This window comes from Eurytemora carolleeae, unplaced genomic scaffold (assembly GCF_000591075.1).
Source record: "Eurytemora carolleeae unplaced genomic scaffold, Eaff_2.0 scaffold108, whole genome shotgun sequence".
Lineage (NCBI taxonomy): Eukaryota > Metazoa > Arthropoda > Copepoda > Calanoida > Temoridae > Eurytemora > Eurytemora carolleeae.
The window spans coordinates 476,974-488,452 of NW_019396160.1; the positions used below are offsets into that span (position 1 = coordinate 476,974).

Consider the following 11,479-nt stretch of genomic DNA (forward strand, 5'->3'; position numbering starts at 1 on the left):
TTTGATTGATGATAAATGAAATTAATTTGACCCCCCCCCCCCCCTCCATTCTATCTTTTCCATATCTTGTTGTCTTTCTTTCTAGTGGTTGTTGTTGAACCCTGTTTAAGCAATGCTTCCTTACAGTATATGGTATACATGTAATGTACTTAGTTAGTCTTGTTCTACACAAACCAGTGCAAGATCGGGCTTTTCTTCTAGATCATTTATCAAATTTTATCAGAAAACTGAATTTGATTACTTTTGAAGGTTTTTTTTGACATTTTTGTGAGGAAGTTTTCCCCCTGTACTCCAGAGCTCAATTGAACGACTTAAATATGCAATTTAAACCATGTATACTTGTCTCGCATTGTATCAAGAGTTTTATTGTATCTAATTCTATGCTTGTCTATCCTCTGACATATTGTTTGCCAGTCTGTCTGTCTGTCTATCAAAAGTATAATTGTTAAACATCTCTTAAGGAAGTATCATTGTCTGCAAGATGAAAAATAGAGATTAATAAGAAAGATGGGATGGAAATATCATTTGGAGTTTGATCTTTCTCTCTCATATTTTAACAAGGTCTTGAATACTATAGGAAAGGAATTGAGTTTTTGTCACAAATTCTGATTTTCTTATCCCTACATCTTTGCATTTGAATGTCAGAGACCTTAGATAATTCAAACTATGAATCATTTTAGATCAAATAATGATAAATATCATCAGTTTGAAAAGATATGGCGATTGTAAAATCATAATTTGTGGCAAAAACTCAGTTCCTTTGGAGCGACCAAGTGTAACAAAACGATCGTTTTTACTAAACTAGCGTTTTTATTACCGAACAACCCAGCAAACAAAAACTCGAGTTAAAATCGAGTAAAACTCGACTTTTGCCTTCCAGAAGTGGAGTTTTAATCGAGTTTAGAAGTGGAATTTTAATCGGCTATAGTCGTGCCATACAAGGATTAAAACTCGACTTTTCACCAAGATGATATCTGGATGATTTCTGGATGATATCTGGATGATATCTGGATGATGAAAAGTGGAGTTTTAATCGAGTTTAAAAGTGGAGTTTTAATCGAGTTTAAAAGTGGAGTTTTAATCGAGTTTAAAAGTGGAGTTTTAATCGAGTTTAAAAGTGGAGTTTTAATCGAGTTTAAAAGTGGAGTTTTAATCGAGTTTAAAAGTGGAGTTTTAATCGAGTTTAAAAGTGGAGTTTTAATCGAGTTTAAAAGTGGAGTTTTAATCGAGTTTAAAAGTGGAGTTTTAATCGAGTTTAAAAGTGGAGTTTTAATCGAGTTTAAAAGTGGAGTTTTAATCGAGTTTAAAAGTGGANAAAAAAAAACTTAAGAGGGGCAAAGCCCCCCCCCCCCTCAGTTGGAATAAGGTAAACTTGCTTAACTAAGCTAACCTTTGAAAACCATTTCAGGGGATGTGAAAATATATACACCTGAAAATCTGAGAAAGGCCAAGGTGTCATTTTCGTTCATGGTAAAAAGGGCAAACATTATTTTAATCAGCCCTCTATTTAAATATAGGCATGTCTGATTTACATCAGTATTACCCTTAAGCCTTTTATCTGAACATCAATGTTCTACATCTCAGCCATGTAAATCTACTTCTAACTTTTGTGAATAAACCATGATTGGAATTCAATTTTTAAATGAAAAGATATCTTCATCATGACAAAATGGAAATATATTCGTTTGGATGGCTAATAATTGACATTTTAAATGGCGTTTTTTCTTCAAGATTTGTGTGCAGTGGTGCAAACACAATTTTCTAGAACATTACTTATAAAATAAGAATCTCAATTGAATAATAGCAGTCTGAGAGCCTTTTGACAATAATTCAAGAAAAAAAAATTAGTAAAATAGAAATTTTTAAGTTTGCAAAGCATAGTGATATATATGTTATAAGAAATAAACGACTTCAAAACCTGAGCTTAAAACATTTTAAACAATTCAAATTTTTTAAAAACTCTAAATACTAAAATTTAATAAATTCATTATCTTTTACCTTATAGCGAAGTCTGAAGGAATGAAATTCCGAATGGCAATTAATCTTCTCGAGATTTCTTGAATGCTGGTGGCAGACAGCGTTACACCCCTGGGTCCTTCTGTCCAAACAACAAGTAATTTCTTCATTACGCCCAGGCATAAGCCATGCATATAGTCCAAGCTCCAGTCTGCAATTTTATAATTTTGATAAATAAATTTTGGAATGAAAAAAAATGTAAAAAGACAATCATCACATATGCCTCTTACCATTTGAAATATATAAAAAAAAATAAAAAACACCCAGAAAAAATCTAATGTGATTTTTTTGTGAACAAGTTCTAAAGAAAAACTAATTTTTCTCAGTCATTGCAAAAACTGGAAGCCATGAAATAAGAACTAGTACCACAGATATAACAGGTAAAGCTTGTAAATAAAATTCACAGCCTAATCAAAGAGAATGTAAGCATAATTTCAACTGACCTACGCAAAGACTGTAAAACCTGCTCATATCAATACGTTTAAAAACTTTTTTGATAAAGAATGCATTAGAAATCAACATTACAAACTACACATTCAGTAAAGATGTTGGAATCCAATATCAGGAAGTTAAGATGTAAACCTTGCAGTTCAAATATCAACAAGACAAACAAATAATCACTGAATTTTAAAAAATCTACAAACGTCTGAAGAAAATGTAATTCTAAAGATTAGAGATGAAATAAGCATATGACTCTATTAATAATATAAAACTGATTCTCTCTTAAATATATAATATAAACCTGATATCATATTTAGGGTCTGTCCTTGCAGTTACTGATATGATGTAATCAGTTACTATTGTAATAAGTTACTGTTTTAATCAGTTACTGTTGTAATCAGTTACTAGTTTAATCCGTTACTGTTGTAATCAGTTACTAGTTTAATCCGTTACTGCTATTAAAATCTGATAAATTTTGAATCAAAGGGACAATAAGCGTAATGTAAGGAAATGTCCGATTTACAAATCGCAATGTTACCCTTAACTACTTGTGTAAAACGTAAAGGAATTTTCAGGATTAAACTCTCTTAAACCAGGAAAAATGACCCAATCTTCCATAATTTTTATTAGATTAAGGTTTCAGGGGTATTGTTTTGAATTGAGCAATTGTCATATTTAAATGGAGGGTCCCTTGAAATTACTGTTTGAATGACCTTTTCCTACCTTCAGTCTATGGTTAGAATAATATATTACTAATTAATCAGTTGCAAAATTAGGTCAAGAAAACCTAGGAAAGTCAGGAAAGTAACTTAACCCTATTTCTGATCCAGATATCATATAACTGAGCAAGTATTGAGCTGGTATTCTTCAAACTTAGATTTTTTTCTTAATTTTAGAAAATCCTTTGTTTTAGGGAATTCAAATGAACAAATATGTTTTTATAATTTTCTAAACCTCTAAAGTGTGTAATATTATGGTAATTACTTCTATTCTACGGGATTTACGTCCTACAGTACTTCCGTCCTGTGATACTTCGGACCTACGGAAGGTTCGACTACCATCTAATATTATTTACAAAACTTGTGTACTCTGCTTGGTTGTGTTATCCGAAGATAAGGGCATGTGGATTGTATTACATCCGCCCAACCTTACATTCGTCGTTAGATACTTCGGACTTACCCGCACGTGGTTTTTCAGCAGCTTCAAGCTGTAGGTCGGTTGCACAGCTTTCTTAAGTTGGTTGCACTCTTCTGTAGGTCGGACGCACAAAAAATGTCTTCACCTAACCTAACCCCAATGATCGGTTATACCTTTGTCATTTTGATAAATGTGGCCACAGCGCTCGGCCCCCTAGCCTGTCCTAGTCGCAGTGCTCGGCCCAGAAATCGTCTTAACCTAACCTAACCCCACATATTGGCTATCACTTGGTCATTTTTATAAAGGAAAAAGCAACTTTAGACTTCACAATTATTTATCCGGTTATTCGATTTTAACTCTTTATAGTTTTTGGAAATCGTTTAACATATTTTCTTGTGAACCTATTAAGTAGATAACCTGTTAATAATTAATGTATGTATGGCTACTTTTAATGGTAGAAAGCGAGGGTTTACTCTAATTGCTGTCCTTGATCTAGTTTTATTTTCTCACTTGCTTTGCAGTACCTTGGCGCTTCTTCACACGTAAACAAATAAACAATATGGAATATATTTATATTTTCCTAATTAGTTCACTTGTTCCAGGTAATAAATAGATTAAGGAGTGTTATTTTTTTCAAATGCAAGACGAAAAGTTTGTAAGAACAAAATCATACAGCTCCAGCACTTCGATAGGAATTGAGTCTTTGCCACAAACTCCGACTTTCTTATCCCTATATCAAAGGGTCACGCCATCAGGTTGTAGTGATATAGGGTTTAGAAAAATTGAGTTTGTGGCGAAACGTCAATTTCTTTCGGGGAAAACTAATTGCTAAATACGAGGTGTGTACGCTTTAAATTTGCGGGAAAAATAATAAATATTTCCCAAGCTTGTTAGTTTCCTTTGTTATGATTTTTTTGACATTTTATTATTTCCCATATTAAGAGAAGGCTTTTCCGAAATTAGCTGTTTCTTTAACTGAATCAATGATGTAATGTATGGAAAGTTATTTCAGAAGTGTACGCATCTTTTGTACTGCAGTGTACTGTCTCTGGGCGCTAATGTAAACACAAGACGGATGTCAAAGCCTGACATGGGATCCATCTTTAACATAAAAAAATCAATGAAATAAAATTTTCAAAATGTAATGCTTTTAACCTCCTCGGATACTAAACGAACACTGATGCATCTATTCTTGTTTACAAATTCCGCCCAGAGAGAACTGGTTTAAATATGTACGCAGAGTATACGCGACAGCAATTACTTTCCTTGCCTTACAACCTTGAACTTAATTATCTTTTATCTAAGGCTCATGAACACTATACAATATATATGTTAAACCGGTTCAGCCTTTACTGTAAACTATTACATCAACATTTTGAGGCGAAAATTATCTAAGTTTTTGCCAACCCGATGTTGGACGTTTGATATTTCAGACTCTGGATTTTGTTAGATTAAATAGTCTCAGTTGGAAATATCAAAGGTTTATACCATCAGGTTGCAAATATATAGGGATTGGAAAGTTTGAGTTTGTGACCAAAACTCTGTTCCTTTATCAGAGTTTTCTCGAATACACAAACTGAAGACATAAATTGCTCTTGCATAACTAAAATACAAAATAGCATATTAAATTTACATATTTTATCTTATAGTTTCTGAATGTATAAAATGTTACGACTGCAATATACTGGATAGCAGATCACCTAAGGTAAATTCAGTTTATAATTTTATATTAGAATTGTTCATTTCAACTATTCTTCAAGCAATGGGTTAGTTTTAACCAATAAAACAAATATATTATAAAACTCCTTTAAAAACCCATCAAAATTGTGGGTTCTGATTTAAAACCACTATAAATGAAAATATGAACACAACGTCCTCAATTGTACGATGCGTTCTTTTAGTAATTTAGTTTGTTTGTATCCAATAAACGTCAAAACGGCAGAACCGATCGGGCCCAAATTTTGTGTGGGACATCACGTGACCACAGGAAAGGTTTATGAATGATAAAAATTAAAAAAATGTGTTTTAAAGTTTTTTAATTTGGTAAAAAAATTTAATTCTTGAAAATCCGCAAATTTTTTTTTAAATCCGCAAAATTTTTTTCTTCGTTGTTTTAAAATGTAAACAAAACGAACATGTTCACAATTTAAATAGAAGATGGGCGCGAAGCGCCCTAAAAGCCTAGAATATCTAAATTTAAACAAGGATATAAATATCTTTGGAATTCAACAATATCTTTCCTTTTTATGCCTTAAAGATTTAAAGTTCTGTTAACAAAAAGTAATCGAAAAATTATAAAAGATGGTTTCTCGCTTTGACTCTAATTCTCTATACTCTTTGCAACCTGATAGCGCAGACCATTGATTTTTCAACCAATGAATTCTGTCATAATCGGATAATCAAATTTTAAATTGTCAAACGTCAAAGTTTCAAAGAAATAAGGATTTTAAAAATTTGAGTTTCTTTACAAGTTTAAACTGTGTAATTAATAAAGGAATTTTTCAATTTTTAAATAGTTATTTAATTATTTGTTCAGGACTGCCCGGGAAACCTAATTGACTATCCTACAGCCAACGCTTGTAGGGTTCTTGCTCTTAGTGATGGTACTATGATTCAGCAGGTACATGTCTCACAAGGAATTGTATAACATTCTTTTTACATAAGTAAATATCTTGTACATATGATCATACCTTAGAGCCTAAGTTAAGAAAAAACAGTAGAAAATTTTCCTAATTTTCCTAATCTTCCTAATTTTCCTATTTTTCCTTATTTTCCTATTTTTCCTAATTTTCCTAATTTTCCTTATTTTCCCAATTTTCCTTATTTTCCTAATTTTCTTAATTTTCCCTAATTTTCCTAATATTCATAATTTTTCTAATTTTCCTAATTTTCCTTAATTTCCCTAATTTTCCTAATATTCATAATTTTTCTAATTTCCCTAATTTCCCTAATATTCATAATTTTTCAAATTTTCCTAATTTCCCTAATATTCGTAATTTTTCTAATTTTCCTAATTTTCCTAATTTTTCTAATTTTCCTAATTTTCCTAATTTTCCTAATATTCATAATTTTCCTAATTTTCCTGATTTTCCTAATTTTCCTAATTTTCCTAATTTTCCTAATTTTACCTAATTTTCCTAATATTCATAATTTTTCTAATTTTCCTAATTTCCCTAATTTTCCTAATATTCCTAATTTTTCTAATTTTCCTAATTTTTCTAATTTTCCTAATTTCCCTAATATTCGTAATTTTTCTAATTTTCCTAATTTTCCTAATATTCGTAGTATTCATAATTTTGCTAATGTTCCTAATTTTCATAATATTCATAATATTCATATTTTTTCTAATTTTCCTAATTTCCCTAATTTTCCTAATATTCATAATTTTTCTAATTTTCCTAATTTTTCTAATTTTCCTAATTTTCCTAATATTCATAATTTTTCTAATTTTCCTAATTTTCATAATATTCAAAATTTTCCTAATTTTCCTAATTTTCCTTATTTTCCTTATTTTCTTAATTTTCCCTAATTTTCCTAATTTTCCTAGTTAAAACATGGATATCTTTTTCGTTTTATGATCATTACAACGATTATCAGAGTACTTTAGAATCGGCCATGCTACTCTACAAATGAATGATAAATTGAAATTACGATAGTGTAGTAAACAAAATTCCAAACGTAATCAAGTATAAAAAATATTCCAAGCGTAATCAAGCATAAAAAATATTCCAAGCGTAATCAAGTATTAAAAATATTCCAAGCGTAATCAAGCATAACAAATATTCCAAGCGTAAACAAGTATAAAAAATATTCCAAGCGTAATCAAGCATAAAATATATTCCAAGCGTAATCAAGTGTAAAAAATATTCCAAGCCTAATCAAGAATAAAAAATATTCCAAGCGTAATCAAGTATAAAAAATATTCCAAGTGTAATTTAGTGTAAAAAATAATTCCCAAAGTAATCTAGTATAAAAAAATAAATATTTAGAGACAATTTTTATTTAACATACATAAATAAACTATTATTTTAGTGCCTTATTTCTAAGATAAATGAATTCGAACGAGGTGTTTGACATTGTATTAAACACTTTTTGCCTTTGGTTATGATTCTTCGAGCGGTATTTAAGTTTGACCAGACACAATGTTCTTATCAGTCTAATAAATCAAATACAGGTTCACCCACAAAATATGATACTTTTTTATTATCTGTTTTCATATATATATATTCCTTGCAACTGTAACTATTTTTCTATCTTTGTGAAATCATTAAATAAGCATATAAAAGAATTTTTTGTTTCATAGCAGAAAGCTTAATCTAACCTTTTGGACCATCGTATATGAACAATTGTAGCCTGTACTTTGTGGATAGCCCTGTAGTTCTTCACTGCCAGTTTGGTTTATATATAAATGGGAATTGGGTCAAACAGTAAATTATTAATACACCAAACTCTTTAAAGATATACTTTACTAACCAAGGTCATTTTAGTAAATTATTAATATTTCATTGTCACCATTTATTTTTAAAAATGTCAATTGTTAGATTTTAATGATAATACTGAATTCGAAACTAGGTTTTCCCTATTCCAAACCATAAAGTATACCAATAAAAGACTAAATCTTACATTCAGATCGTAATATTTTAAAAGTTTAGGGTCGTCTTTTTGTTTGTCTCATTCTTGTGAGTAGCTCTGTACCATATTTATCTACTTCTATACGTAAAATTTATAGTTTATCATATAAAGATCAATATGGTATTGTCGTTCATTGTTTATGGCTTTTTTTTTAATTATATGGATATTTCAAACAATTTTGACAGTTCCTTTAAATAAACTAAATAATATTTTTTAAACGTTTTTAAAAAAGAAACTTATCACTTGCTACCTGATGGTGTAGACTTTTGAGTCAAAATTTAAAATTTAAAATATTTACTTATCATCTCAGGCTCAGATAAAGGGATTATAGAAATGTTCAATTTTAAACTAAAAAACCCTGGAAACCAAAGATTTTACTTATTCAGAGGGGGAGGGGGTGGGGGATTGAAACATTGAAAACCCATGCAACCCCCCGTGAACGCCTCTTATTATTTTTTTTTTTTCTATAATTTTGATTGTTTAGATCGTGTCTCCTGAATCTCTCTGCTCGGAGTCAAACTTTAAAACTTTGAAGATCAGAGTAGCAAAACAATTCCATGATGGTGAAGGTAAAAATAGTTTTTTTATTTCTGTTAATCTTCTGTTACGATATTTTAGCCTGTTATTTAGGACTGTCAGTATATCCACAAAACTAAAAATTACGTGTCACTGTAAACTCCGGTTCATTTCAAGTACCAGGCCGACTTTTAATTAGCTATAGCAAGCTGTAGAATACAAATACAGAACGGGTCTGTACGCCAAAAGTGAAATTTATGTGATGCTTTATGCTAAAATTAGTGCAGTTAAAGTTCAAGTAAATTTATGAAAAAATCTCTCTAAATTTTAACTTAACGAAACATGTCGTAAAATTAGATAAGATAGATTTGAGATGATTAGTGGAGAACTAGAAGACAGAAAAGGTTGATTACTATGATAAATGATACGAAAAGTTTTGCCTTAATTTTTTGAAAAGTGTTTAAACCTACATAAATAGTTTTGGCAATATTCATCTTTTTTAAAAACAATTTTTTTCTTTCTAATTAATTTTCTAATCTTATAATTATCAAGTTATCAATTTTTCAGCTGATGCTATGTGTTGTTTTACGGACGGTTGCAACAGTTCTCCACGTGTGGCCAGGCAGAGTCTAGAAACCAAACCAAACCCAAATCTGAGTACACCACCAGGTGGCGTAATTTTCATTTTAAAAGGTTTTAAAAGGAGTATCCTTATCATGGATATATAATAGATGGATATATCATAGTCAAGGTTTGATGTAATTTTTTCGCTGGGGTGTTATGCAGTACGTTAGACATTGGACCCTGGAACTTACAATTTGTCTTTGGTTTTTGTAAAGTTAATAAATGTCAAAGGAGTATAGAAAAACATTGTAAGTGATCCTTATAAACATGAAAATCTAAAGGCATTTAGATAAAATTTGATCATTAAGTGACAAACTTTTGTAAAACTGATATTGCCAACTAACCATAATCAAAACAAAAACAGTAATCTTGGATTTTTCTAAATCAAGTCTGTTTGTTTTGCACCTTGAACAAAAACGTGAATGAATTGAGCATTTTTATTTAATTAAATCTTTCTAAAGGAATTGAGTCTTTACAACAAACTCTGCTTTTCTAAATCCTATATCTTTGGATTCCAATGTCGTAGACCTTAGATTAATCAAACTATGAATTCTGTTAGATCAAATAATATAAGTATGAAATATCAAAGATTTACGACATTGGGTTCCAAAGATATAGGGATTATAAAATCAGAGTTTGTGGCAAAGACTCAATTCCTTTACAATTTCTCCCTTTAAGTCTAGATTTAGGTTTTCAAGGTTCTCCCTGTAATATTCTAGAAAAAGCTGTTTTTAAGTGGATATTTAGTTTCGTCATTTAATATCCTACGGTGGTAGGCGATTATATCCTTATAATGAAGACGACTTATTTATTTAAGTTTTAATTGTTAACAAGCTTTTTTCGAATTACAAGTATGCGTAATTAAAGAGAACATTTTTTATTGATAGCTTCTCTTTGTTTCCATGTTTTGTTTTTCCTTGCTGTTTAAAAGCCTGATATAAATCAAAATTTAAATCGAAAGTCGTCTTCATCATATTGAAATAATCTTCTACCACCGTAAATAAATGTTTCTTGGGGTATTTTCAAGTTCCCCTCCCCCTGTAATATTCTAGATAAATATTTCTAAGTGGGTTTCTTGTTCCCCCTGTACTATTCTGTACTATTCTAGATAAATGTTTATAGGTGGTTTTCCCCTTGTAATATTCTAGATTAGAGTTTCTTGGCGTTTTTTCTAGGCTCGCCCTGCGGCTGCAATATTTTTATTTTATGCTTTTAAGCTTCCTAGTTTCCTAGTTTCATGATATTTAACTAATATTCATGTATTTATAGAGGGACAATTCAATCAAGCTCCCCCTGTAATCCAAAAAAGTGTCTCAGGAGGAAATCTGGCAAAGTTACAGCAGGTGAAAAAACATTTGTATCCCCATAAACTATCTATTTTGCAAACAACAATTAAATAATTAAAAATTTAAAAATTTAAAAAAATAATTCCGAATATTTTCATAATAAACAATTCAGTTATTTTAATTATTTAAGGAGGATGCAACAGGTGGAAGTCTGAGGGCAGAGGCTGCTGCAGATTCTATAAATATCAATTCAAGATTTCGTTTAATGCTCAGTGTTTTGGTCATTTTTACTTTGTTTATAATTTGATTCTGAAAAAATAAATGTGTTTCCAATCTGTATGATTATAAGTCAGAAATCTAAGATATCGATTTGCCTCAAATTTGGATTGAGGAACCAATGAAATGTCGTTTGCTCATCCCAGTCTAAACGTTGCAAGATTCGAGGCGGTACAGTACAACATGCAGTACTTAATAGGGAGTCGACCCAGCACGTTTAATGTTGCCAAGCATATTACAATCAGCTTGATTCAAAAATTCTTAATCGGGGGTCCCTAGAAAAAAGCCTTACAGGTATTATGGAGGTGCAAGAGTTGCAAAGTATGTGCTCAACTCATGGCCCAATTTTCAAGGAATGCTTATTTTAGTAAAATATAGAAATTAAACTTTTATGTTTAGGATGGGAGGTTTAAAAAAATATGTTCATCTGAGAATTTTAAAATATAAATTTTTCCATTTTGACAAATACAAACATGTGACAAATATTTTAAAAAAATTATATTTTTCTGGGAATTAAGAAGTTTGAAAGTGGGAGTGGTAGTGCCTGACAG

General features: G+C 30.4%; 1 protein-coding gene across 3 annotated transcripts; it reads left to right on the forward strand.

Moving 5' to 3' along the window:
* Positions 1-1,334: 1,334 nt before the first annotated feature.
* On the forward strand, positions 1,335-10,989 carry LOC111696802 (uncharacterized). 3 transcript variants are annotated; one of them, XM_023466542.1, is made up of 9 exons: positions 1,335-2,113; positions 2,343-2,396; positions 4,116-4,196; positions 5,244-5,299; positions 6,131-6,214; positions 8,711-8,795; positions 9,310-9,411; positions 10,636-10,709; positions 10,843-10,989. In XM_023466542.1, exons 1-9 carry the CDS (start codon positions 2,062-2,064, stop codon positions 10,957-10,959), a joined length of 705 nt encoding a protein of 234 aa, XP_023322310.1. In that variant the 5' UTR covers positions 1,335-2,061; the 3' UTR covers positions 10,960-10,989. The 3 variants fall into 3 exon arrangements, with proteins under 3 accessions (XP_023322310.1, XP_023322311.1, XP_023322312.1); XM_023466543.1 differs by lacking the exon at positions 4,116-4,196; XM_023466544.1 differs by lacking the exons at positions 1,335-2,113; positions 2,343-2,396 and adding an exon at positions 2,481-2,581 and having other exon boundaries at positions 4,091-4,196.
* The last annotated feature ends 490 nt before the right edge of the window (positions 10,990-11,479 follow it).

Excerpts from the sequence above, each read along its gene's own strand:
- LOC111696802 (XM_023466542.1), top strand. The coding sequence starts at position 2,062 with ATGCTGGTGGCAGACAGCGTTACACCCCTGGGTCCTTCTGTCCAAACA. Across the intron at positions 4,197-5,243 it reads AATTAGTTCACTTGTTCCAG|TTTCTGAATGTATAAAATGT; the intron begins GTAATAAATAGA and ends TTTATCTTATAG. Across the intron at positions 8,796-9,309 it reads ACAATTCCATGATGGTGAAG|CTGATGCTATGTGTTGTTTT; the intron begins GTAAAAATAGTT and ends TCAATTTTTCAG.